General features: G+C 43.0%; 1 protein-coding gene across 3 annotated transcripts in view; it reads left to right on the top strand.

The window, feature by feature from the left end:
* ripor2 (RHO family interacting cell polarization regulator 2) overlaps positions 1 to 22,705 on the top strand; it is a 95,505-nt gene extending 72,800 nt beyond the window's left edge. For all 3 annotated transcript variants that reach the window (XM_041184768.1, XM_041184770.1, XM_041184769.1), the window contains 7 exons: positions 3,762 to 3,897; positions 5,165 to 5,326; positions 7,717 to 7,872; positions 9,593 to 9,795; positions 13,911 to 13,994; positions 17,025 to 17,115; positions 21,492 to 22,705. In XM_041184768.1, coding sequence (XP_041040702.1) covers positions 3,762 to 3,897; positions 5,165 to 5,326; positions 7,717 to 7,872; positions 9,593 to 9,795; positions 13,911 to 13,994; positions 17,025 to 17,115; positions 21,492 to 21,592 — 933 coding nt within the window. In that variant the 3' untranslated portion in view covers positions 21,593 to 22,705. The remainder of the gene's footprint in view (positions 1 to 3,761; positions 3,898 to 5,164; positions 5,327 to 7,716; positions 7,873 to 9,592; positions 9,796 to 13,910; positions 13,995 to 17,024; positions 17,116 to 21,491) is intronic.
* Positions 22,706 to 25,400: the final 2,695 nt, after the last annotated feature.

Genomic DNA, 25,400 nt, shown 5'->3' with positions numbered 1-25,400 from the left:
GGGCATTCCAATTGACACCCACCTTCTCCACAAGGACCACCAGGCACTCATCCGAGAAACAGGGGGTCGAGTGCCCACCCAACCTGCCCTTCCGCTTGCCGTTTCCTGCCGCTGGTGAGGCCATTGTTCCAGTCTCAGGGCCAATTAAAGATTTCCCCCTGGCAGCCAGCAGGGAGCTGCCTATGCCGGTTTTAAAGCTCCCGCTGAGTCGCCATTGGATCCGGCAGCTGAAAGGCCCCTGCCCCCGCCCAGCACTTCCCAACCATTCAGAAGAGACATTTCACACTGGGCGGGCCTTAATTGGCCAGCCAGTGTGAAACCGCAGTCAGGGCCTGATTGCAGTTGGGGGCCCACTTCCCGTCCGCTCCTGGACCCGCCGATCACATGCGCCTGATGAGGGAAAAATTCAGGCCATGGTGCTTTTGATTGTTTTTCACTGCATAGCTCTCAGACCATAATCAGTGTCTTCTAGTCAATCCAGATTTTCCTTAAAGTCCTTGATCGTGTTTGTGCAAGTATTTTCTTGGTAACCCAAGTAAAAGTGCACTAAGTATGGCAACAGCGTATTGATGGTGAAGAAAAGCAGGCTGTTCCTGGCTTCCCAAATACTTCATCAACCCATGATGACATTTGACAGGGACACACAATTTGTGGTATCAGATTTGCATCTAAAAAAACACAAGACAATCGCTAAAGTGTCAGGCGGAAAATAATTGAAGCCACCCGGTTAAGGTCTTTCCAAGGTAATCTAGTGAAGTCAAGCCAGCTGTAGTAAGCTTGCTGACCAGGGTGAAGCATAACTATACATAGGAATGTAGGAACATAGGAGCAGGAGTAGGCCATTTGGTCCATTGAGCCTGCTCTGCCATTCAAACAGGTCATCTACCTCTACGTCATTTCCCCCCACATCCCTTGATGTCATTGGTTTCCAGAAATCTGTTGATTTCTGTCTTAAAATGCTCAATGATTGAGCTTCCATTGCCCTCTGAGGTAGAGAATTCCAAAGGTTCACCACCCTCTGAGTGAAGAAATTTCTCACCGTCTCAGTCTTAAATGGTCTGCCTCTTATTCTGAGACTGTGTCCCCTGGTTCTAGACTCCCCAACCAGGGGAAATCACTCAATCATTCCTCATAAGACAATCCCACCATCCCAGGGATTAGTCTGGGGTGAATATCAGTTGCACCCTCTTTAGGGCAAGTACATCCTTCCTTAGGTAAGGAGACCAAAACTGCAGGCTATACTCCAGATGCAGTCTCAGCAAGGTTCTATATGATTGCAGCAAGACATCTTTACTCTTCTACTCAATTCCCCTTGCACTGAAGGCCAACTTACCATATACCTTCCTAATTGCTTGCTGCACCTGCATGCTAGCTTTTAGTGACTCATGAACAAGAAAACCCAGATCCCTTTGAACGTCAACACTTCCCAACCTCTCACCATTTAAGAAATACTCTGCCTTTCTGTTTCTTCTACAAAAGTTGGTAACTTTTATTACACTTATTCACATCATATTCCACCTACCATGTTCTTGGCCACTCACTTAACCTGTCTAAATCCCTTGAAGCCTCGTCACAATTTACATTCCCACTGAGTTGTGTGATCAGCAAATTTGGAAATATTACGTTTGGTCTGCACATCCAAATCACTTATATTATGTGAACAGCTATAGCCCCAGCACTGATCCTTGCAGTATCCCACTAGTAACAGCCTCCCATTCTGTGAATCACCTGTTTATTCCTAATCTGTTTTCTGCCTGTTAACCAATTCTCAATCCATACCAGTATATTACCCACAATCGCATATGCTCTAACTTTGTTTACTAACCTCCTGTGTGGGACTTTATCCAAAGCCTTCTGAAAACCCAAGTGCACCACATCCTTTATCTATACTACAAGTAACATCCTCATAAAAACTCAAATAGGTTTGTCAAACATGATTTCCCTTTCATAAGTCCATGTTGACTCTGCCCAATCGTATCCTTATTTTCTAAGGCCGGGATTTCCCAGTCCTGCCAGCAGCGGGCATCACTGGGGGCGGGACGAGAAACATTTGGAGAATGGCTACTTGCCTGCGATGATACCCGCCACTGGCAGGATGGAAAACACTGCCTGAAGTGTCCAGTTATTTATCACACCCTTTATAATAGATTCTAATATTTCCCTACTATTGATGTCAAACTAACAGGTCTGTAGTTTTGTTTTATTTCCCTCTCTTCTTAAATAGTGGGGTTACATTACATACAAGAAACAAAAAGATACTGTGGGCAGAATTTTTGATCCCCTGCCATTGGTCTTGCAGTCAGGGTGGGGCCTATAAAATGACCCAGGTGGCCTTCCTGCTGTATCCCCCTGACCTGTCCTCAGTTTTCCTGGGGAGTGTGGGGGGGAGTGGTGGCTGAGGCCTAGGGTGAGCTGCCCCCCTTGACACAATTGTTGGCCATCTGAGGGCCACCTCCTGCCCAGTGTCAATTTTTGAAGCTGCCAGGAGGAATTCAGGAGTGGGGTGGAAGCCTGGCAGACCATCTTCAGTGGAGAGTTGTGCGGGAGCTGGGTGGTTGACGTCTGGAGGTTACCATTGACCAGAAACTGAACTGGACCAGCCATATAAATACTGTGGGTACAAGAGCAGGTCAGAAGCTGGGAATTCTGCAGAGTAACTCACCTCCTGACTTCCCTAAACCTGTTCACCATCTACAATGCACAAGTCAGGAGTGTGACATAATACTCCCTGCTTGTCTAGATGAGTGTAGCTCCAACAACACAAAAGGAGCTTGACCCCATCCAGGACAAAGTGGCCCACTTGATTGGTACCCCATCCACCACCTTAAACATTCATTGCCTCCATCACTGACCACAGTGGGAGCAGTGTGTACCATCTACAAGATGCACTTGCAGCAACTCAACAAGGCTCTTTTGATAGCATCTTTCAAACCTGTGGCCTCTACCACCTAGAAGGATAAAGGCAGCAGATACATGGGAACACTACCACCTGCAAGTTCCCCACAAAGCCACTCACCGTCTTGGTGTATCACTGTATCAAAATTGTGAATCTCCCTTCCTAATGGCACTGCGGCTGTACCTACACCACATGGACTGCAGCAGTTCAAAAAGGCAGCTCACCACCACCTTCTCAAGGCAGTTAGGGATGGGCAATAAATGCTGGACTCTGGAACTTAGAATCTGAGGACTGCTTGCAGTCCCAGTCCTACGGAAGGAAATGCCAGTAAAATTTGGAAATGGCTGGTACTGGTCCGAACTAGGGTTCCATTTTAAGATTTACGAGATCAGCTCTGACCAGTACCAGTCATTTCCAAGTTTTACTGGTTTTCCCTTCTGGGCCAGTGGCCACGGTCACTGCTGGGACTCCAGGGCTGCCAGCCAATCAGATTGGCCACTAGCTCTTTGAGGTGGAACTTCTGCCCGAATGAGGGGCGGAAGTTACACCTCCAGCCAATTAATACTCCACGGAATGTTAAATGGCTCCAGGGCAGCTGTGAAACCCGCTGACTCTTCAGGTGATGGGGCAGGAACCCAGCCATCTGAAAAATCCTGCACTATGCATAGTTGTTAGTAACACAAATTTTGCAGTCCAATTGTACGTGTTATTACCAGAATATAGTGCATTATGATATGTCTCATTTACTGTCACTTCATTCAAAAGAACTTGTATTTTTGGAGAAAAGTTAATATACCACAGTACAGTACTGCTTAATTTAAAAATGTACCTAAAGAAACATTAATGCCTTTTTTTCATTTAATAGCAACTTTTGTCATTTGAAGAATGGCCGGTCATTCGGGACAGCCTCCTGGATAAGATTTCCCAGCAAACCCATGTACTAGAAAGCCTGGCCGAGATCAGCACAGAGAAACCAGGAAATATTAACCCTGCATTAAATAGTAAGTGACAGATTAAACCCATTACAGTCAGAACAGTTTGTTTTTGTCAAAATCTCTTCATCCATTATTCCCTCCAGGCTCGTTTAGAAAATGATCAATTCTTCAGTTCCACCGAGAACCAAATATCACTCTCCAGTGTTCCAAACTTTGCTCATTGGAGCCAATGCCAGATTTTTGAGGCCCTTTTACATCACTCTTGCTGCTACCCCAATGCATAGCCCTGCCAGGGGGTGGCCCTGCACCCAGTGTGCACCCAGAACATGCAAGTTTCTTGAGCTAGGAAAATGGGGTATGCCACACTTCAGATTTGCAGCACCTGTCAAACCCTCTGCAGGGTTCAGGGGAGGAAAATCACCCACCTCTACCCCAAAGATTAACCTGTCTTTCCTCATTACATGTACCAAGAGTTATATTGTGTGTTTCAAGCATTTTCTGCATTAATTTGGATTTTCACCATTCCATTTTCCTTTTCATCACATTAATATGTAAATAAGTGGAAAGTGTCACAGGCATACAACATGAATATTTAAATAAATAGATAGTCTGAGAAACACACATGACAGGAATATTTAAGTAAGGGATTAATGCCACAGGCATTACCTCAGTAACATTGAAATAGGGGATGATATGCCCTTAAAGAAACTGAAAAACACATTAAGAAAAAAAGACACCTTATGATTGGAAATTGCTGGCGTTAAAGTAGATGCAAGAAGGGGTGGCTGCAGACCAGTTTGATTTTATTGCAAATCTACTTTCTTATCACCCTGTGTAAAAAGATCATGTTTTAAAAAAGTCTTGGTTAAATAAAAGGTGTCAGCAATCTTTGGTCAAGCCCAGATCCTGATGGAGGCAGGTCAGAGGGTAGGGGCTACAACAAGTGAATTTGTAATACTTGTGTATCTATGAAATTCACCATTTTAAGTACACAGAATGATTCATACATAAGCACAGCAATTTCCTTCAAAGTCATGCAGGCTTAATAAAGAAGCTGCCACATACACAATGGGCTGAATGTCCCCCTTCTGCTCTGTAAATTATGTGGTTCACAAACTGTTTTTGCTGGTTGCCTTTCAGTTATCATAATCACTGGTTAGAGAAAGATTATTGTGTGGGAAAAGATATTAGATTGGAAAAATTTGATGAGAAACGCTAAAATTGTTCACTATTGACTCAAGGAGGTAAAAGTCCTCAAAAGCTTTGCATCATTTTTTTTTGGTTAATATTCAGTTGGAATACTGAGCTGTGTTATTCAATCATCTATTTACAGTGGTTCCACAGCTACGGGGAAACCAGGCTTTGCTCTCCAGCTGGCTAGAGAGTTCCAGCTCAGGAAATGCATTTTATGCTCCGGTGGACAAACTGATAAAACAAATGAGTCTCCGCTTTGGCAAAAGTGTGAATGAGAGGTGTCCAGGTCACTCCGAAGCAGGTAAAGGCAAAAACCGTCAGCCGCTCCAGGTAGACTCTCCTTCCTATAAAGGACACCTTCAGGCTTAAGTGACGAAGCCAAAGTAATAAATGATTTCTGGCTCCTTAGAGCTGGAAATTGTCCTAAAATGATGCTAAAAATAGACTAGTGGCACACCCAAGTGGCTCATTGGGTAAACATACTGCATGATGTTGCTCCCACTCAGTCACATACAGTCTTGAATTTATGGGCAGGGTTTTTAGCTCAGCAGGTGGGCGCCTGCTTGACCTGACTGAGCGTGAAATGATCCACGATGACATCAGCCAAGCGTGCCGATGTCAACACGCGTGATAGTTCAGTTGGTGGGCACACGCTGGAGCCGGCAGCAGCCCTAAGTTAAGTTCCCAGTGGGGAGATGGAATGGCAGTGTTGAAGGATAGGGGTATGGAGCTCATGAGTACTGAGGAGTACCCTGGCTCCAGGGCAACTTTTAAAAACATCAACTTACTTTTTGTTACCGGACGCTGCTTAGTGACTGAAGAATAATTTGAATTCATGAGCTTTGAGCCTACTGATGTCATTGGGATATAATTTAGCAGAGGAGGCCTAAAAGAGGAATTAGGACCCTAATGCCTTTTTGGACATTTGAAACATCCCCTCTAGGGATGTTTGAAAAATAGCCCCCTCTGATGTTGGATTGAACATCTTTCAAACATACTTTGAGTGTGGGATGAATTTTTAAAAATGTTCATTTAGTCATTCATGGAATGTGGGTGTCTTGGCAAAGCCAGTTTTTGTTGCCCATCCCTAGTTGCCCTTGGGAATGGATGGTGAGCTGCTTTCTTGAACCATTGCAATTCTTGTGGTGCAGGTACACCCAGTCCTGTTAGGGAGGAAGTTCCAGGATTTTGACCCAGCAACACTGAAGGAACATTTTTCCAATTCAGGAAGGTGCAGGATTTGGAGGGAAACCTGGAGGTGGTATTCCTTTGTGTCTATTGTCTTTATCCTTCTAAGTGGTAGAAGTCGCAGGTTTAGAAAGTGCTGTTGAAGAAGCCTTGGCAAGTTGATGCAGTACATCTTCTAAGTGGCACAGGATATGCCAGTAGTGGAGTGAGTAAATATATAAGGTGGTAGATGGGATGCTCATCAAGCGGGCTGATTTGCCCTTGATGGTGTTGAGCTCCTAGACTGTTAGGACAGCCCTTATCCAGGCTGGTGGAAAGTATTCCATCACACAATTGGTTTGTGTCTTGTATGTGGTGGAAAAGCTTTGGGGAGTTAGGAGATGAGTCCCTCCCTGCAGTATTCCCAGCCTCTGACCTATTCTATTTGTCACAGAACTTAGGTGGCACGTTCTAGTTATGTATTTGGCCACAGCTGGAGTATTGTATGCAGTTCTGGTCGCCACATTATAGGAAGGATGTGTTTGCACTGGAGGGGGTGCAGAGGGGATTCACCAGAATGTTGCCTTGGATGAAATATTTAAGTTATGAAGACAGGTTGGATAGACTTGGGTTGTTTTTGTTGGAGCAGAGAAGACTGAGGGGTGACCTGATCGAGGTGTACAAGGTTATGAGGGGCATGGACAGGGTGGATAGGGAGCAGCTGTTCCCCTTAGTTGAGGGGTCAGTCACAAGGGGATATAAGTTCAAGGTAAGGGGCTGGAGGTTTAGGGGGAATGTGAGGAAAACTTTTTTACCCAGAGGGTGGTGACGGTCTGGAATGTGCTGCCTGGGAGGGTGGTGGAGGTGGGTTGCCTCATCCTTTAAAAAGTACCTGGATGAGCACTAGGCATGTCGTAACATTCAAGGCTACGGGCCAAGTGCTGGTAAATGGGATTAGGTAGATAGGTCAGGTGTTTCTCACGTCAGTGCAGATTTGATGGGCCAAAGGGCCTCTTCTGCACTGTGAGATTCTGTGATTCTGTGATTTGGTCAATGGCAATACCCCTGTCCACCTCCCCTCGCCCAATACCACCTCCCACCCTCAACTCCCTCCCAACCCCAGGATGTGGCTGGTGGGGGAATTGGCAATGGCAGGTGGTTAGAATCTCTCTGGGTGGGTTCCCTGCATCTCTCTTGTTAGAGGTGTTCATTTTCTGACACTTGTATAGCACAAATGTTACTTGCCACACATTAGCCCAACTATGGATGCTGTCCAGCTCTTGTTGCATGTAGGCGTGGACCGCTTCATTATCAGGGGAATCGAAAATTGAGCTGACCACCACATACAGTAATCGTCAGCAAATATCTCCACCTCTGCATTTATGATAAACTTCTAACTCAGAATGAGAGTCATAACTGAATCAAATGGACAGCACCAGAGTCTAGGAAGGGAAAAGAAAAGCCTAATCATATGTACACCTCTTTTGATTTTTTTGTGCATTAATGCATTATTCTGATCCCCAGTTTTTCAAACCCTCGTGAATCAGATGCTCGATAAATCAGAGTTGTTCACTGCCCCTGATGCACAGGAAGTGATAACCATCTGCCAGTTTGCTAACTATCTGACTAGTCACAACATATCTGACTTTGGAGATCACCTGACACAGCTGGCAAATGAAGGTACAATATGATGGTTTTAGCTGCTTGTTTTACAATGTACACACTCAAGAAACTGAAGTGGGCAGCTCCTTGTGTGCAATGCCAAGCGATTTTAACCCTGACTTCATCATACTTCAGACCTTTGCTGTTTCTGCATTTTGTTTTACAGGATTGTCCCAATATCATTAATGCTCCATTATTTTTCCTTCTATTTTGACTAGTCCCTCTATTTTTCTGATGCCTTCATATATTTGCATATCCAGCCCTTATCTGAGATAATTTTCTGTCTTTTATGCAGCACATTAAAGGGTTGATTTTATGAAAGTACAAAACTTTACCAGTTGGAAAGTCATGTAAGATGAGCTATGCTTTGTGCCTGAAATCACGACTTGTGCTCTTGTAGCATGAAGCTCTACCCCAGGAATGCTAACTCATTAAATCTGCCCCATAGAAGCAATTTTAACCTAACCCATAAAAGTCAGTTTCTTTTTTTATACCCAATACAATGGAGAGTATAACTGGGTAGGGTATAAAATCATTACCTGACTTGAACCCCCTCCGTTCTCTCTGGGTGGGTTAGATTAAAATCATTCCCTGCACCTCTTTCCAGCTTTTTCAAGTCTGCTAGTACAACATCAAACCGACTATGGCTCTGTTTGGGTGTTACATTGCCAATGCACAGTCTGAACCAACAAAGAAGGAAGAAAGAATTTGACTTCATTTGGCATCTTTCACAGTCAATTAATTATTTTTGAAGTGTGGTCACTGTGTGGTAACATGGCAACCAATTTGCACAAAGCAAGGTCCCACAAACAGCAGTGGGCATTGGACAGATAACCAGGAGAACTCACCTGTTATTCTTTGAAAGAGTGTAATGGTACCTTTTATGTCCAACTAAACAGGCAACACCTGAGAAGCGCATCATGTAGACAGCAAGCAAAAATTGCTGCTATTGTTATGTACATTTCTCACTAAACTCAGCATCATGGGCTTGGTGTACATGCTTTTGCACAGGTTACCACATGTCATTTGTGCTGCATTCTCCTGGGGAATCGACGTAAGGCTGCATAACACCACTAGAAGCATTGCTTTACAAATGAATTTCTCCCTGAGTTTCACAAAGGCACCCTCCGTGTGATTTTTCTAATACCTATACACTCCTAGTCAACAATGCTATAGACCAAGAGCATGCTATCATAAAATTTTAAAAATTATAAAAGATAAAGATTAATTGTTAATGTTGGGGTAATTAAAGATGGCTTGAAAATAACAATTTCACTTCTGAGTCAGAAAGTAGTTTCAGCCCTAATCCAGAGATTTGAGCATGAAATCTTAGTTGACAACCACAGTGCAATTCTGAGTAAGTTCTGCACTGGTGGAGGTGCCCTCATTCAGATGAGCCTTTAAATTGAGGCCTAATCAGCCTTCTCAGGTGGGCATTAAAGACCCCATGGAACTATTTGAAAAAGAGCACAGTAGTCCTTCCCAGTGTCCTGCTCAACAATTATCCATGAACACCATTACTGACACAGATTAACTGTCATTTATTGCATTGATGTTTGTCAAGTGTAAATTGGCTGAAAAATTTCCCACATTCCAACAGTAATTAAACTTTTGTACTTAATTGGCTGTGAAACACTTTGTGACATCTTTCTTTGTTCCATATAGTTTTTTTAATCTACACTTTTGAGGTGCAATGAAGGCCGGTGATTAAAAACCATCTCTTTGTTTTTAAATGTAGTTGTGCTGCTGCAGACTATTCCGTCTTTGCAGCCGGAAAAAACGTTACAAACACTGGAAGAGCAGCCAATCCATAATCTTCAACCTTTAGAGGAGACGTTAAAGGCAATAGCTTTCCTTCTATTGGAAACTAACAGTAATCTAGTGCAGGCTGCAACTTCCTTCCTTGCTACGGCTTCAACAAACAACAATTTCAGAGAAAAGGTACAAACTCTAATACAATATTAAGAGATATTTTAATTTTATGGTGTATAGTTCAATTCCTAATCACTACAATGTATAACAGTATATGAATTGTCTACATGCAGTTATATTTAATGCATAATCTATTAACTAGCACTAGTAAGTAAAGTGAGTGTTGGTCCGCTAGAGAGTGACAGTGGGGAGTTAATAGTAGATAATAAGGAAATGGCGGAAGAAATGAACAAATATTTTTGCCTCTGTGTTCACTATAGAGAATACAAAAAAATTTCAGTAATAGCAGCAAATCAGGAGGTGAATGTGAGAAAGGAACTTGGTGAAATTGAAATCACTAGGGAAATAATACTCAGAAAACTGATGGAGCTGCAGCCTGACAAGTCTCGGGTACTGATGGACTACATCCTAGGGTCTTAAAAGAGGTGACTAATGAGGTAGTCGATGTGCTGGTGATAATTTTCCAAAATTTGCTAGATTCTGAAAAGGTTCCATCAAACTAGAAAGTAGCAAATATAACCTTTCTATTCAAGAAGGGAGAGAGGCAGAAAACAGGAAATTATAGGCCGGTTAGCTTGATGTCTGTCGTGGGGAAGGTGTTGGAATCGATCATTAAGGAGGTTAAAGCTGGACACTTAGAGAAACTCAAAGTAATTGGGAAGAGTCAGCATGGTTTTGTGAAAGGAAAATAATGTTTAACCAACTTATTGGAGTTTTTTGAAGGAGTTACATGCACAGTGCATAAAGGGGAGCCTGTAGACACACTGCATTTGGATTTCCAGAAAGCATTTGATAAGCTGCCACATCAAAGGTTATTGCGGGAAGTAAAAGCTCATGGTGTAAGGGAAAACACATTAGCCTAGATAGAGGATTGGCTAGCTGGCAGAAAGCAGAGAGTATGCATAAATGGGTCTTTTTTTGGTTGGCAGGATGTGACAAGTGGAGTCCCACAGGGTCTGTACTGGGGTCTCAACTTTTTACAATTTACATCAGTTACTTAGATGAGGAGAGCGAAGACATGGTAGCTAAATTTGCAGATGACACAAAGATAGGCAGGAAAGTACGTTGTGAAGGACATGAGGAGGTTGCAGACAGATATAGATAGATTGAGTGAGTGGGCAAAGATCTGGAAAATGGAGTTTAATGTGGGAAAATGTAAAGTTGTTCACTTTGGCAGGAAGAATTAAAAAAAAACAGTGTATTATTTAAATGGAGAATGGCTGCATAATTCTGAGGTGCAGAGGGATCTAGGTGTTCTAGTAAATGAGTCACAAAAAGTTAGTATGCAGGTCCAGCAAATAATTAAGAAGACTAATGGAATGCTATCCTTTATTATGAGAGGAATTTAACATAAAAGTAAGGATGTTCTGCTTCAGTTATACAGGGCATTGCTGAGACTGCACCTTGAATACTGTGTACAGTTTTGGTCTCCTTATTTAGGAAGGATGTGAGTGCGTTGGAGGCAGTTCAGAGGAGGTTTATTAGATTGATACCTGGAATGAGTGGGTTGTTTTATGAGGAAAGGTTGGACACATTGGTCTTGTTTCTACTGGAGTTTAGAAGAGCGAGGGGTGACTTGATTGAAGTATACAAGATCCTGAATGGCCTCAACAAGATGGATGTGGAAAGGATGTTTCCTCTTGTGGACGAGTCCAGAACTATGGGGCACTGTTTTAAAATTAGGGGTCACCCTTTTAGGAAAGAGATTAGGAGAAATTTTTCCTCAGAGGGTTGTATGACTTTGGAACTTTCTGCCTCAGAAGATGGTGGAGGTGGGGTCATTGAATATTTTTAAGGCAGAGGTTGATAGATTCTTGTTGGGCAAGGGAATTAAAGGTTATCAGGGTTAGATGAGAATGTGGAATTTGAAACACAAGCAGCCATAATCCTAGTCGGTGGCGGAGCAGGCCCGAGGGGCCGAATGGTCTACTCCTGTCCTATTTCTTACATTTCTCATGTTTCAACATATCTGCGTGCAAGCGCAGGCTTGTTACTTGAATGCTGAAGTAGTTCTAATGAGTCAGAGGTGATATTGCATAACAATGTGTAAGTCTCTGCATTTACAGCAAATTACCTCAAATAGTCTTTAAGTTAACCTTAAGATGACATTGGATTCATAGTTGGCTTTTTCTTTTAACATTGTTGACAAATGTTCAGATCTCAGAATATCTGGTGTACTGTCCATGATTTTCTATCCTTTAAGTTTAAGTAGGTGAAGCTTCCAGCTGAAAGTGCCCAGAAAACAGCCTCATTATTTTGTCACATATCATAGGATCATAGAATCAAACAGTACAGAAGGAGACTGTTTGGTCTATTGTGCCTGTACCAGCTCTTTGAAAGAGCCAAGTAATTAGTCTCTACATCCCTTTCTTCAAAGCCCTGCAAATGTTTTCCTTGTTTATGCCCATATTCAAATCCCTTTTGAAAGTTACTATTGAATCTACTTCTATCACCCTTTCAATTATTGCATTCCAGATCATAGCAACTCTTCACCTAAAAAAAAATACATTTTCCTTGTGGGTGTTTTTTGCAAATTATTTTAATTTTGTTCTCTGATTCTTGACCCTTGTTCTACTGAAAACGTTTTCTCCCTATTCACTCTATCAAAACCCCACATAAATTTGAACACCTCTTTTAAATTTTCATGTAAGCTTCTCCACTCTTGAGAATAATCCCAGCTTCTCTTGTCACTCCACATGAAACTAGTATCTTTCTGACTAAATGTTTTGGCAGCAATGGGCGACTCAATGAGTCATTCAGCCATTCAGAGACAACATCAGAAAAGTAGAAAAATGCAGAGTCCTTTTACATCCTACTGCACCTGATCTGAGTACTTAATGCTTTCATTAGAAATTGGGAACATGTTCCTTTTCTCTACATGAATATCCTCCAGCTTGTTGAATATCTGTGAGTTCACCAGAAACAGAACCAATTGGAAAGAAAGAATTTGCATTTATATAACAATTTACAGAGTAAACAGACATCTGAAAATGCTTCATAGCCAATGAACTAGTCTTGAAGTATAGTTATTGCTACAATATAGGAAATACAGAAGCACTAACAACAATGAGATAAATGATCAGATAATCTGTTTTCGTGAAGTTGATTGAGCGATAATAATTGGCCAGGACTCTAGAGAGAATTACTGCGCTCTTCCACAGATAGTGCCATTGGATTTTGTATGTTCACCTGAGTGTGTAGATGGGGTCTCACTTCAACATTGCATTAAATGATAGCACCTGAGACTGTCCAACACTCCCTTGGTACTGTATGGAGTGTCAGTTTACATCTTGCCCTCAGATTACAAGGATGGAACTTCAATCCAAAACTATCTGACTCAGAGGTGAGAGTACTGCCCACTGAGCCACAGCTGACACCTTGAACATAACAATGGGTAAACATTTTACAAAGCCGTTAGTTTATGGAACAAAAGCCAATCTAGTGCTGCGAATGCTGATTTTATTAAAACATTAAAGGAGTTGATAGGTTCTTAGTTCAACAGGGGATAGATCACAGATTTCACAATAAGGCACTAGGGGCTGCATATTATGAGCAGGAAGCGAACTCGGTGGGAAAGGGCGGGAAGGAAGGGAGGGCACATCAATCTGGGAGTGTCTTGTGCACCTCAGGGCACACAACCCCCTGATGTAACGTCCCCGACAACTTTGTTCTTCCCTGCCTGCTTTCCAAAACCCAGACCCCCACTTTCTAGGCACACCTCACATTAAAAACCTGGGACTTACCTGTCTCTGGTTGCCATGATCTTCTTCATGCACCTCCTTGTAGTCCTAGCAGTGCCCACTACTGAGTTGTGGCACTGCTGGGACTGCTAAAGCTGCTGGCCAATCAGATTGGCTGGCAACTCATGAGCATGTGACTTCCTGTCCACTCAGGGGCAGAAGTCAGACCCTCAACCTGATTGGCCCCAGAGTGTTATTGCTGTGGGGCAGGAGTTGGTCTGTGTGGGTCTAACTTTTCTTCTGGGGGCTGGGGGAGAGCAAACCGCCCCCTGTAAAATCCAGCCCATTGTTTTCTCTTGATCTGATGTAAAATTGCATTTGTACTTTCTTAAGAGGAAAACCACTAAGTGTATATTTGAAAGAATGCTTTTCTTTCTTTCACAGGCTTTGCTTTACTACACCAAGGCACTGACCCAACGCAATATAAAGATCCAAACGGCAGCTTGCACAGCACTGAAATGCATCAAAGTACGTACAACTTTTTAAAAATCCACAGTATTATAATAATAATAATAGGACTTACTTTGATAATTATAGCTATGCCAGATCTTCAGTTGGAGTTATTCATCTCTACTTCCTTGACCACTCCCTGCATCGTTATATATGTTGTTGCCTTGCATATGCTTATCCAATTCCCTTTTGAACGATGCGACTATTTCCACTGGTGAAGAGAAGACAAAGAGGAGATTTAATAGAGGTTTTTGGAAGAGTTTTGATAGAGTCATAGGAAAGGATAATTTTCATTGTTTGGTCACTGATGGTTGTTTTGAATCCAAAGTCTCCAGTACCCACTTTGGCTGCAGCTCGAGTGCAAAAATGGGCTTTGATTTTTGTGTGCTTATCAGTACGACATTAATAAATACAGGCGATCGGAAGATTATAATGCTGCTGCCTTGTCTAGATTATCATCCCCATCCCAGGTAGAGCACAACAGGGAAGATATATTTTTCTTTTCACACATAGGTGAGATGCCAGCCACAGCAGTTGCCATTGGTAGAACAAATCGTACAGATCCTGTCATGTTGGCTAGGGTATATGACTATATCACAAACAGGTGGCCAACACAGAGACTAATTTAGAAATCAAGCCATTTTTCATACATAGGGATGAGTTGCCTATTGATAGAGGTTGTGTTATGTGGGGAGCCAGGGTTGTAATTCCTGAAAGGTACAGATCGCAGTTATGTGATCTTCATGATCAACAATTAGGGATAAGTATTAATTTAAGCATTGTTTGAAATTTAAACCAGGCAGCTTGACCCTGATTGCTCAAGGCATTGTCCTGAGGAACGAGTCAGCAAACGGCTGTCAATTACTTTGTTTATCTGAAACGGTTGCAATGTACATGTTCTTTCTGTCTGCAAAGAACAGGGCCCTTTATATTAATGTTTGTAGCTTCCAGTACATGCAAATGTACCACATTTCAAGTTGGACTGACAATCTTAAATTGGTTGTCAGCATGATTCTTAGCACAGGGGATTATTTAGCAAATGTTGTCCAATCGTGGAATCACATCTAAAGTTGGACACTGTGTTTAGAATTTTACAAGCATGGGCTGGTTGAGTATGGTCTGTACCCTGCCCATTGTGAACAGCGGTTGGGACATGCTGTTTGATATGATCTGACAGTCTTTGGGATGCACGGCCTACATTCTTACATCACACTGGCACTGAAATTTATATACCACATTACTTATTTCAAATAATGTTTGACAGCTAACTGTCAGTCACCAACAGTGGTGCATTCTCCATGGCAACACCATTTTCCAACCAATCAGCACTCTCTTCACATAGAGTATAAATTGTTGTTTTCCCCCTTATATTGGTATTTTTGCGAGCGTCCTGATGGGTGTAAGATGTAAAGCTTAGACATGTCTCTTTTTTCAGCAATACTCAAGTTTTGTATTACCAGCGACTACTTAGGGATGAGCTTGACAAAAAGTCTAGCAAGAAGCTGTCTTTGGTGGCCAGGGTTAGCTAAGGGTATAGAAGACAGTGAAATAATGTAGAGCTTTCCAAGCAGTAGAAAAGAAGCCACCATCGGTATTTTTGCAACCATGGAAATGTCCAGCTAGAGTGTGGCAGAGTCTGCACATAGATTTTTCAGAATTTGAAGGGCAATGTCTATTCAATGTGATAGACAGCCATTCAAACTGGGCTGAGGGGTTTCCGATGAATTGAACAACAACTAACAAAACTCTAAATATTTTGTGTAGTTTGCTGCTCATGGATTCCCAGAGGACATTATGTCTGACAACAGATCTTAGTTTTTTTCAGAAGAGACTGTAAAATTCATTAGAATGAAAAGGGTAAAACACACTCTCTAGTTCCATCATATCATTCTGCTTCAAATGGAGCAGCAAAGTGTGTAGTGCAAATTGTTAAGTGTGCTTGTCGCTAGATACAAATTGGAAGAACATTAGTTGTCATTGAATCACAAACTGGCAATTTTTTTGTTTATTCAGTATAACACACCGCACACCATTACTGGCAGAATGCCAGCTAAATTAGAATTGGCCTAGACCAAGTTTTTATTGCTGAAGCCATATTTAGCACAGTCAGTAGAGCAGAAACAATCCAGGCAGAAAGAGAGTCATGATAGGGGTAGAGTGAGAGAAAGAAGTCTGAGGTTGAACCACAAGGTTAAGGTGAAAGAACATTATTGTAAGTGATGTGGTTGAAGTGGTTACCAGGAAGACTTGTAAAAATATGTGGACATCGCACATATTTAGTCAGGATGTTTGGTAGTGAAAAGATTAGATTTGTACATGTAGATCATGTCTTACTTTCAGAGGTTCGCGAAGAAGAAGGAAGTTAGTACTAATGAACCTGATGAATTGGATAGTTGGGATATGAAGAGATTACCGGTAGTTATTCCAGCAGAAGTGGTGCCTGAAACTAATTCCAGTCAGAGTCAGACAGACATATGAAGTGGAAAATTAAATAGAAGGTCAAGGGCAAAATCAGTTCCTGTTGGAGAAAACTTCACCTCACACTCAGTGAAAGTTTGGGTCAAGAAAGGAGGTAGAAATAGGAAACCAGTGCTTAAGTTGGATTTATAAATAAATGAAAAAAACAAAATCTAAATAAGTTGTATGAAATTTTGAACATTGTGTAACTTTTTCATCAAGGAGGGAGGAGTCTAATATTACCCTCTTTGTGGCCGTTTGTGTGTATATGTAATTATATATATATATATATAAAATATATAATATGTATATATACATATATGTATATAAAAATCAAACTGGAATAAACCAGTCTAGTAGGGTATTAGAACTCCATGTGTGTACTCCAATGTTTCTGCCCTGCAAAGATATCACAAGTGGGATCTATGGCATCTGAGGGCATAGCTACCAAACCTATGTTCCTTCATGGATCATTAAACTCTAATTGAATATTATGATGTTACATGCAGAATAATAAGTCCTTCAATGAAGAGTTGGTTATTTAACAACACTGATTTAACCAATTCCAAATCTTCAATGTATTTCCCACAGGCTTGTGAAAGCATTGACATACTGGTGAGTCTGTGCCAATCTGAGAGAGAACTTCTCCGGCAAGCCGCTGCTGAATCACTTCTTTCACTTGGTGAGTTCTCCTCCATGTGGGTGAGCCACGCAGTACATAGATCCAAGCTTGGCATTTCATTAATTTTTGGTAACAGTTTGGGCTATATTTTTACAATCAGTTCTCTGGCTGTTCAGTTTCTCGTGTTGCAGCAACAGTTGGAATGTTGGCCACAGAGATCAGTGGATTAACAACCCAGTTGATTATTTGATCATCGAAATTAATGGATGCAAGATCAGGCAGGCGGGCTAGGAGTCAAGTGTGGTAATGCCTGTTATTACATTACATGCAGAGATCAGGACCAGGAGCATTAAACTGTAAAACCTACCCATTTCTTTTTGAAGACTATACTGCTGTTAATGCAAACCTCCTCACAATGACAAGAGGTGGACGGGGGTCATGCAGAAAGCGGCCGATGTTTTATTGTGATATGAATCCAACACAGAGGATCCCGATGCTTAACTATTCTATTGCCTTCTCCATGCAGACATAGAGCAGCACAAAAACTGCATTCAACTGAGGTAGTGTGTTCAACGTTACAAAATGTCCTTTTTTCTATTGGGCATTGAGAAATGGACTGCAGTGAGCTATTAGCACTCAAATGACTGGGACTTCTTTCTCTCCACATTTTTTTTATATCTTTGTTTTCACTGAGTGAAATTAAAACCAAATTAAGATTTACCTTGGGGAATTGTGGAATTGCTCCTATGGGCAGAATTTTCCTGTGCCCCCGGTGACAGGTTAAATGGTGGGCAGAAGTGGAGGAGGGGAAACAATGCAGCAGGAGCTCCACAAATCGGTTTCACACCAGCGTAAAATGATGGCAGGATTTTCTGCTTCCACTCCCACCTGCCATGACAGGTCACAATTCCCATCAGAGGCCAGCATGAAACCAATTTGCATCCCACCGACGGAATGCAGCTGAAGGCCCAACCAGAATTGCCACCCACCCCTTCCAGCCCTTGCCTGATTGTCTGTGTGGCCAGTGGGAAATCATGCCTGTCCAGAACATGTCCAGACTAACGTGGCTTGTACATATCAGCACTTCTATCTTCCAGCTTCAGAGTGTTCCTGGGGGTCCACCTTCTTCCTTCAATGGTGGGCCAGTTATGTCTGGGTGCCTTTTAAAATGATGCCCAGACATGATGGCGGGGCATGAGCCATCTAGCCCACCCCGCTGTGCGAAACATCACAAAAGCCCCCAATGCATATTTAATGAGGCCAGGGTCATGAATTCCCAGGGGTTTCTGCAGCAGAAAACATTCAGCCCCTACCCCTGCCACGGGACTTAGTCCCGGGATGGAAAGTTCCACCTTACATTTTGAGTTGGATCTATTCTGCCACAGAATGTACATTCATATATGCTAATAAGTGTAAGGTGAAACTGATGTATAGATCAGCAACGTGTTTGTCATATCTTCCAGTGCAGCAGGATTGTCAGCAATAAAACTTGCATTTTTGGTTTCTTTTTTGCATCGTCCTTTCACTGTCCTTTCTCCCACACATAAATGAATGAAATAGATCCCTGAGACTGGTATATGAGAATGATTGCAGACAGGTTGCAAGCAGTGCTGGGACTTGTGGTTATAATTTATAGTGTCTTCAAGCTCTCACCCAGAACTACAGCAACTATATGAACATACAAATTTGGAGCAGAAGTAGGCCATTTGGCCCCCTTAAGCCTACTCCATTTGATAAGATCATGACTGACCTGATTGTGACACCAGTTTCCTGTCTATCCGCTATATCTTTTGACTCCCTTATCAGTCAAGAATCTATCCAACTCAACCTTAAAAATATTCAGTGACCCTGCCTTCATTGCTCTCTGGGGAAGAAAATTACACGTACTTATGAACCTTTGTGAAAAAAATTCTCATCTCCATCTTAAATGGGAGACCCCTTACTTTAAACTATGTCCCCTACTTCTAGTCTCTCCCAGAAGGGGAAACAATCCAATCAGCATCTACCCTGTCAAGTCCCGCAGAACCTTATATGTTTCAATAAGATTACCTCGCATTCTTCAAAACTCTAAGGGATTCAAGCCCTGAGAACAGTAGGATTATTCCTCTAGCAAAATGCAGTGAGTGGAAGATAGTCACTTGGTCACAAATTATGTGCATAACAGCGATCCCAGTTACATTCAGCAGTGCTGTCTCCGGGTGTGATTAATGGGGGTAGTACCCAATAATTTGCATCCTAACTGGGACTTGTGGGGTCACTCTATTCAGCCTATTTCAAATTGTGGCAGCAGATTACTCCCTGTGACTGTCACCAGGGTGAATAACCAGCAGGGGGATTCTTGCTGCTGAATTGGATACAACCATTAAAACAAGGATGGAATTCATCACAATTGAGGCACTGGATTGCAAACTAAGGACAGGTCTCTTTATTTGGAAGTTGGGCATTGTGCACAATGCAAGGGGAGCTTTAATTTGAACAAAGCTAAGTATCAATAGTCAATCAGATTTTTGGAGATGGTGGGTGCCTTTTTCCATCTGTGGGAGTAGAAAGCAACACTGTTGCTGGTGCAGCAGCTTAATTTTCCACCAAGTGCTGACTGATTCTTACAACCTTGCAGGGTTTCTTAATTGCCTATCCAGGTGACATCACTAGGGCACCATCAGGGTGCTCCACTGTATGTGAGTGGATTGATGGGGGTGGGCATTTCTGGCTTAATGCCCCAGTGGGAGGAAGATGACTGGAGGCAGAGGTATTGTAAGATCAAATCTGACTATATATCTTCCCTGAAGAACAGCACTGCTTATTCGGCTCTAGGGTACTGTCATTAGTCACTTAGAACCCGAATCTGTTTTATTTGTGTTTCTTCAGTGTAATTTGTGTTATTTTTTAAATTGTCGTATTTGAACAGAACTAGTGCAACCTTTATCAACACTGAAGAAAAACAGCCTTGGGGATTGTTTGACTGACATTCACAATTTAGAAATTTTGCAGAATCAGGTTAAGCCATACTTGTACATCTCAGTTTCATCGCAGTAGAAGAGCAAGGGGCCATAGAGGTGCAAATACACAAATCTTTGTTTTGTCATCTTCTCCACCTATTTTCAGAGGGGATTAAGAGTTTTATAAACAGGGGCAAAGAGTAGAAAATCAAAGTGATAATGCTGAAAATATACAAATTATTGTTAGACTGCAGTTGGAATATTGGGGTAGTAATTGAACCTCATTATGCCTGTCTTACGGATGTAAAATGGGCACGAGGGTCAATTTCAGAGACCTACGCCCCATGCTATACACCTGAAACATGTCCAACTCGATATTAGTTTGAGTCATATTTCAAGCATCCATGGAGACTGTCTCAAACAGGCATTAGGCTCTTACGTATGTAAATGAGGAGCTTATTGCCTATTTTAGGCCACCTCTGGGAAGCGAGTTAGTGATAAACAGAACAGGAGCCAGACCTACTTGACTGAAGATTCTTCAGTGTCCACTGTAGCCTAGGAATGACCACCATCAAAAGGTACGTATTTTAAAATTAAAAAATTCTGTGGTTCCAGGAGGAGCAGGACTGCTGCTTCCTATTCTTGACACTATGGTATTTCCAACCAACCTCGTACTCCCATTGATGCTCTAGTTTCCCTCTGGGTCTTATCTTTGAGAAGCTGCTGGTGCGTCAAGCAGTTGATATTCATCTTGAAATAAGTGAACTGCCTGTGGAGGTGCAACAGGCACCATGAGCTTGCCCAGATAATAGTGTTGAAGTCTGAGGCTAATTTTTGACTGGTTTCAAGTCACCACGTTGCTCCAATGAACAGCACCAACTTCAGGCCTGAAAATGGACCTAAAGGAATTTCCACCCTATTATGCATACTTCCCTGCTCTAGGAAGGATGTCAAAGCCATGGAGTGAGTAGAGAAACAATGGAAGGCTAGAGAGAGTATAGTGCTTTTCACAAAAACAGAAAAGATTAAGTGGAGACCTGATAGAGGTGTTCAAAATTATAATTAAGTCCAGAAAAATCTATTGCCACTGGTCTGAGCAAAAATTTAAAATAATCACCAGAAGAATGAGGGGGATGGTTAGGAAATTTTCTTTTATACAGAGGGTTGTTAGTATGTAGGACAGTCTAAAATAAAAAAATAAGGGAATCAGAATCCATAACAACAGTTGAAAGGGAAGTGGATAAATAGCCGAAAAGGAAAAAATTAAACAGCATGGGGAAGGAACTGGGAATGGAACTAGCTGTGTAGCTCTTTCATAGAACTCAATGGCCAAATGGCCTCCTTCAAAAATTCAATGATACTATGATCCACCAGAAACCCACCACATGTAAATGGAGGTCATTGTAATGTTTAACGTATTGAAAATACGTGCAAATCACAGTCACAACCCAATTACAAAATCATCATTCTCATATCCCACAATTCTGCCTTTCCTAGGAGAAGAAGGTTGCTTGGCTTATGAGCAGCTGGATAAGGTCCCTCAGGAAATGGTGCAACTTGCAGGAAGACGAGGAAATGCGGTCAGTACTGCCTTCTAAAAGGGAACTTGCAATGCAACTCAGTATTACAGTCTGCCCACGTGAATGGAAGCTGCACAAATTCTGTGCTGAGGGTGAAAGATGTGGCATAGTGACAGATCGAAGAGAAGCAGGACTGCTCACCAGAACAATGCCTTTCACCAGGCAAAAGCTGCCTCCCACAACAATACTCGAACCACAACGTGCATAATGACACCATCCAAAGAGGAAGCGAATGAATCAGTGAATCATTTCATTCAAATGTTTTACCAAAGTTATTCGAACTCCATGGATATCACTTTATTTTGTGTTAAATTATTTAGAATTCATTGAAATGTTTAACTACTGAATTAACTATTTCTTATCATTCTTTTTGAGATCACACTGGCATTACTTTTTTTAATTTGCACATTTTTGACTTGGGTTATCAGGGCACATAATGTATATATTGCATCTCTAGTTAATGTATTCTTATTAGCTTTCTGGTGTCCCATAGCCTTGATTTGGCCGTATGGATGAAACAAAAGCCAAATGGACTAGGGCCTATATGAAAGGAAGAGTGCAGTGTAGTTGGGATTGGTCCTTTGAAGTTTGCATCCATATCAGATGCTGTGTTTCAGCCATTAGGATTTAGAATCAAAAAAATTCCACAGAAGATGACAATCATCATGTGAATAAAGCAGGACCTGGGATATTGTATGTGTAACATGCTTAAAATACCCTTCCTATAAGGCATGATCTGGCCTCTAAATATGTTGCACATGGAGCTCAACATATGTCGGAGACAACAGGTTTAGGAGTGTGAGACTGGGGAATTAATTTATAAAATATTATGAGGCAGAGTTTACCTGTGGAATGTCAGAATAGACATAAACTGAGGACGACAATGCCTACAAAAGAATAGGTGCAGTTGTTAAAGGATTTTCCTGGCTCAGATACTCTATTGTATAATTAATTAATTTGATTCAAATTCCATTTCTTTGCCTTGTCTTTCGGAGGAAAATGCAGCAAATTCTTTGTTTACCTAAATGTCATTTTTAAAATAAAATTTCAAGTATGTATTTTGTCCTTATTACACCTTTACATAATGAATATTAAACATTCATGTCAGATGCTGACCTGAGGTAAAAATGATGAACTTAACAAATTGACTTTGGTTCCTTTAGTGATTTATTGGAGGAAACACGCTGTTTTCTGTAGCACTGAGAAGGGGTAATCTCAAAGTCAGCCAAGCACTCGTGGCTCTATAGGAAGAGTCTCTTTTCAAAAATTGCTTCCAGTTTACGTTTTGTTGCTTGCCATGATGTTGCTAAACAATCCTTTTCATCGGGATGTAACTTTGAAAAAGGTTCTTTCAACAGCCATTAGGCTCCTCACTGACACCTTCAAGGGACATAACACTTGTTGAAATGACACCCATGTTTTTAGCAATGGATCAGCACTGCAAAATTGGCATGATTTGTACCTATTTTACCTCCCAAAAAATGGGAACAGCACATTTCATTTTCTGTCATGCAAAGTTTAAATTTAGGGTGGAATTTTCCGAGTCCGCTGACGGCAGGTGTGATAGGTGGTCTGCACGGAAAATATGGCGGGACCCGCTTCACGATGATGTGAAGGCAGGTCGCGATCTTCCACTCAGCCCGCCAACGTGGGCCGCGTTTCCTGCCATTGGTCGGCGGGGAGCTAATTGTAATACGTTAGCATATAATTAAAAGGCCATCCTAACAGGTTCTTGGAACCCCGTCGTATCATCCGCCCATGTCAGCAGGAAAGCACACCAACAGCACGTAGGCGACATGCACCTGGCGGACTTCACTTTGGGGGAACTGAGGTGAGTGAGCAGCAGTGCTCTCCACAGCTCATCCATTGTTTACAGGCCTCGGGGGGCAGGGGCAACCAATGCCTGGCCCTGCAGGCGACTGCTGAGGGCGGGGGGTCAATTGCTGCCCTGCCGCTGCATCCCGCGCACAGGCAGTCGAGGTGGGAAGGGGGTCAGGTTAAGTGAGGGGAGTAGCCAAGCATTAGGGACACCTGCATAAACTGACCAGGCCTCAGCAACTGAGACAGATCAGACGCAGCTACAGTGATATGATTGGGGTCAGGCTCTTAGCCTGCCCACCCATGCAAGCAATGCGGAGGCACCAAAGGGCCACCCTGGCGCCCCACCCCCCGGCACAGACTTCGAGTCCGCCATCACTTTATTGCACCATGGAGCAGTTGGACTGCACACGTTGTACAATCTCCTCGCCAACACTGGCCATGTAGCAGTCACTGCTGGAGGCGCTCACAGCCCCTTGCAATCTCAGCATCCCGGTTAGGACCAGTGTCCCCATGTCACAGGTTGACAGGGCAGCCATGCAGCGCACTCATTTCTGGCCATCTGAGGGGTGACCAGCACTCTCTGGGAAGCATTATGGGGTGGTCACGCAGATCCTGGTGACCTTCAGAGACGGTAGAAATGGGAGGAGAGAGCGACTGAGGCTCCTGGCTGCGCAAAGGCAGGAGCAATAACCTCATGAAGAAGGGACAGCAGGGTCTCTCGCACACGTTGCCCAGGAGCGATAGCGAGCCATGGCTGGTAGGCGCCTAGCAACACCCAGTGTCTATAGACACCGCCTGCCATTCCCGCAGAAGATTGAGAACCAGTGCAGCCGATGACTGTGCATGTCTAGGGACCTGGTGGCTCACATGTGCCACTTACTGCAGGACTTGGTGCCAAGGGGACATGGAGGTCATCCACTGCCAGTGGCTGTGAAAGTTACTATGGTGCTCAATTTCTATGCCAGTGGCTTCTTTCAGGGCTCCACAGGTGACGTCTGTGGGATTTCACAACCCACCACCCACAAATGCATCCATGATGTCATGGATGCCATCTTCTCCATGGCACACAACTTTGTGCATTTTGCCCGGGATCGGGACAGCCAGGATGCAAGGGTCATTGGATTCTCCTGGATCTCGGGATTCCCACAGCTGCAGGGTGCAATTAAATGAACTCGTGTGATGCTTAGGTCTCCATCGCTACACTCAGTGGACTTTATCAAGCGCAAGGGCTTCCACTCACTGAACTTATAGCTGGTATGCAACAACCAGAAATGCATCCTGCAGGTATGCGCACAGTTTCCAGGTTCATGCAGCAGCTCACAACTTGGCGGCCCATCTCCCACGCATCCGCCCTCACGCCTTCTCCTCCCTCCCAGAAATATGATAGGGTCCCCCTTGTCCTCACTTATCACCCCACCAGCCTCCGCATTCAAAGGATCATCCTCCACCATTTCCGCCAACTCCAGCATGATGCCACCACCAAACACATCTTCCCTTCACCCCCCTTATCGGCATTCCGTAGGGATCACTCCCTCCGGGACACCCTGGTCCACTCCTCCATCACCCCCTACTCCTCAACCCCCACCTATGGCACAACCCCATGCCCACGCAAAAGATGCAACACCTGCCCTTCACTTCCTCTCTCCTCACCGTCCAAGGACCCAAACACTCCTTTCAAGTGAAGCAGCATTTCACTTGCATTTCCCCCAACTTAGTCTACTGCATTCGTTGCTCCCAATGTGGTCTCCTCTACATTGGAGAGACCAAACGTAAACTGGGCAACCGCTTTGCAGAACACCTGCGGTCTGTCCGCAAGAATGACCCAAATCTCCCTGTCGCTTGCCATTTTAACACTCCACTCTGCTCTCTTGCCCACATGTCTGTCCTTGGCTTGCTGCATTGTTCCAGTGAAGCCCAACGCAAACTGGAGGAACAACACCTCGTCTTCCGACTAGGGACTTTACAGCCTTCCGGACTGAATATTGAATTCAACAACTTTAGGTCG

This window comes from Carcharodon carcharias, chromosome 3 (genome assembly GCF_017639515.1).
Source record: "Carcharodon carcharias isolate sCarCar2 chromosome 3, sCarCar2.pri, whole genome shotgun sequence".
NCBI lineage: Eukaryota > Metazoa > Chordata > Chondrichthyes > Lamniformes > Lamnidae > Carcharodon > Carcharodon carcharias.
The sequence above is the reverse complement of the archived record's forward strand: the minus strand, read 5'-3'. Positions and strand labels throughout refer to the sequence as shown.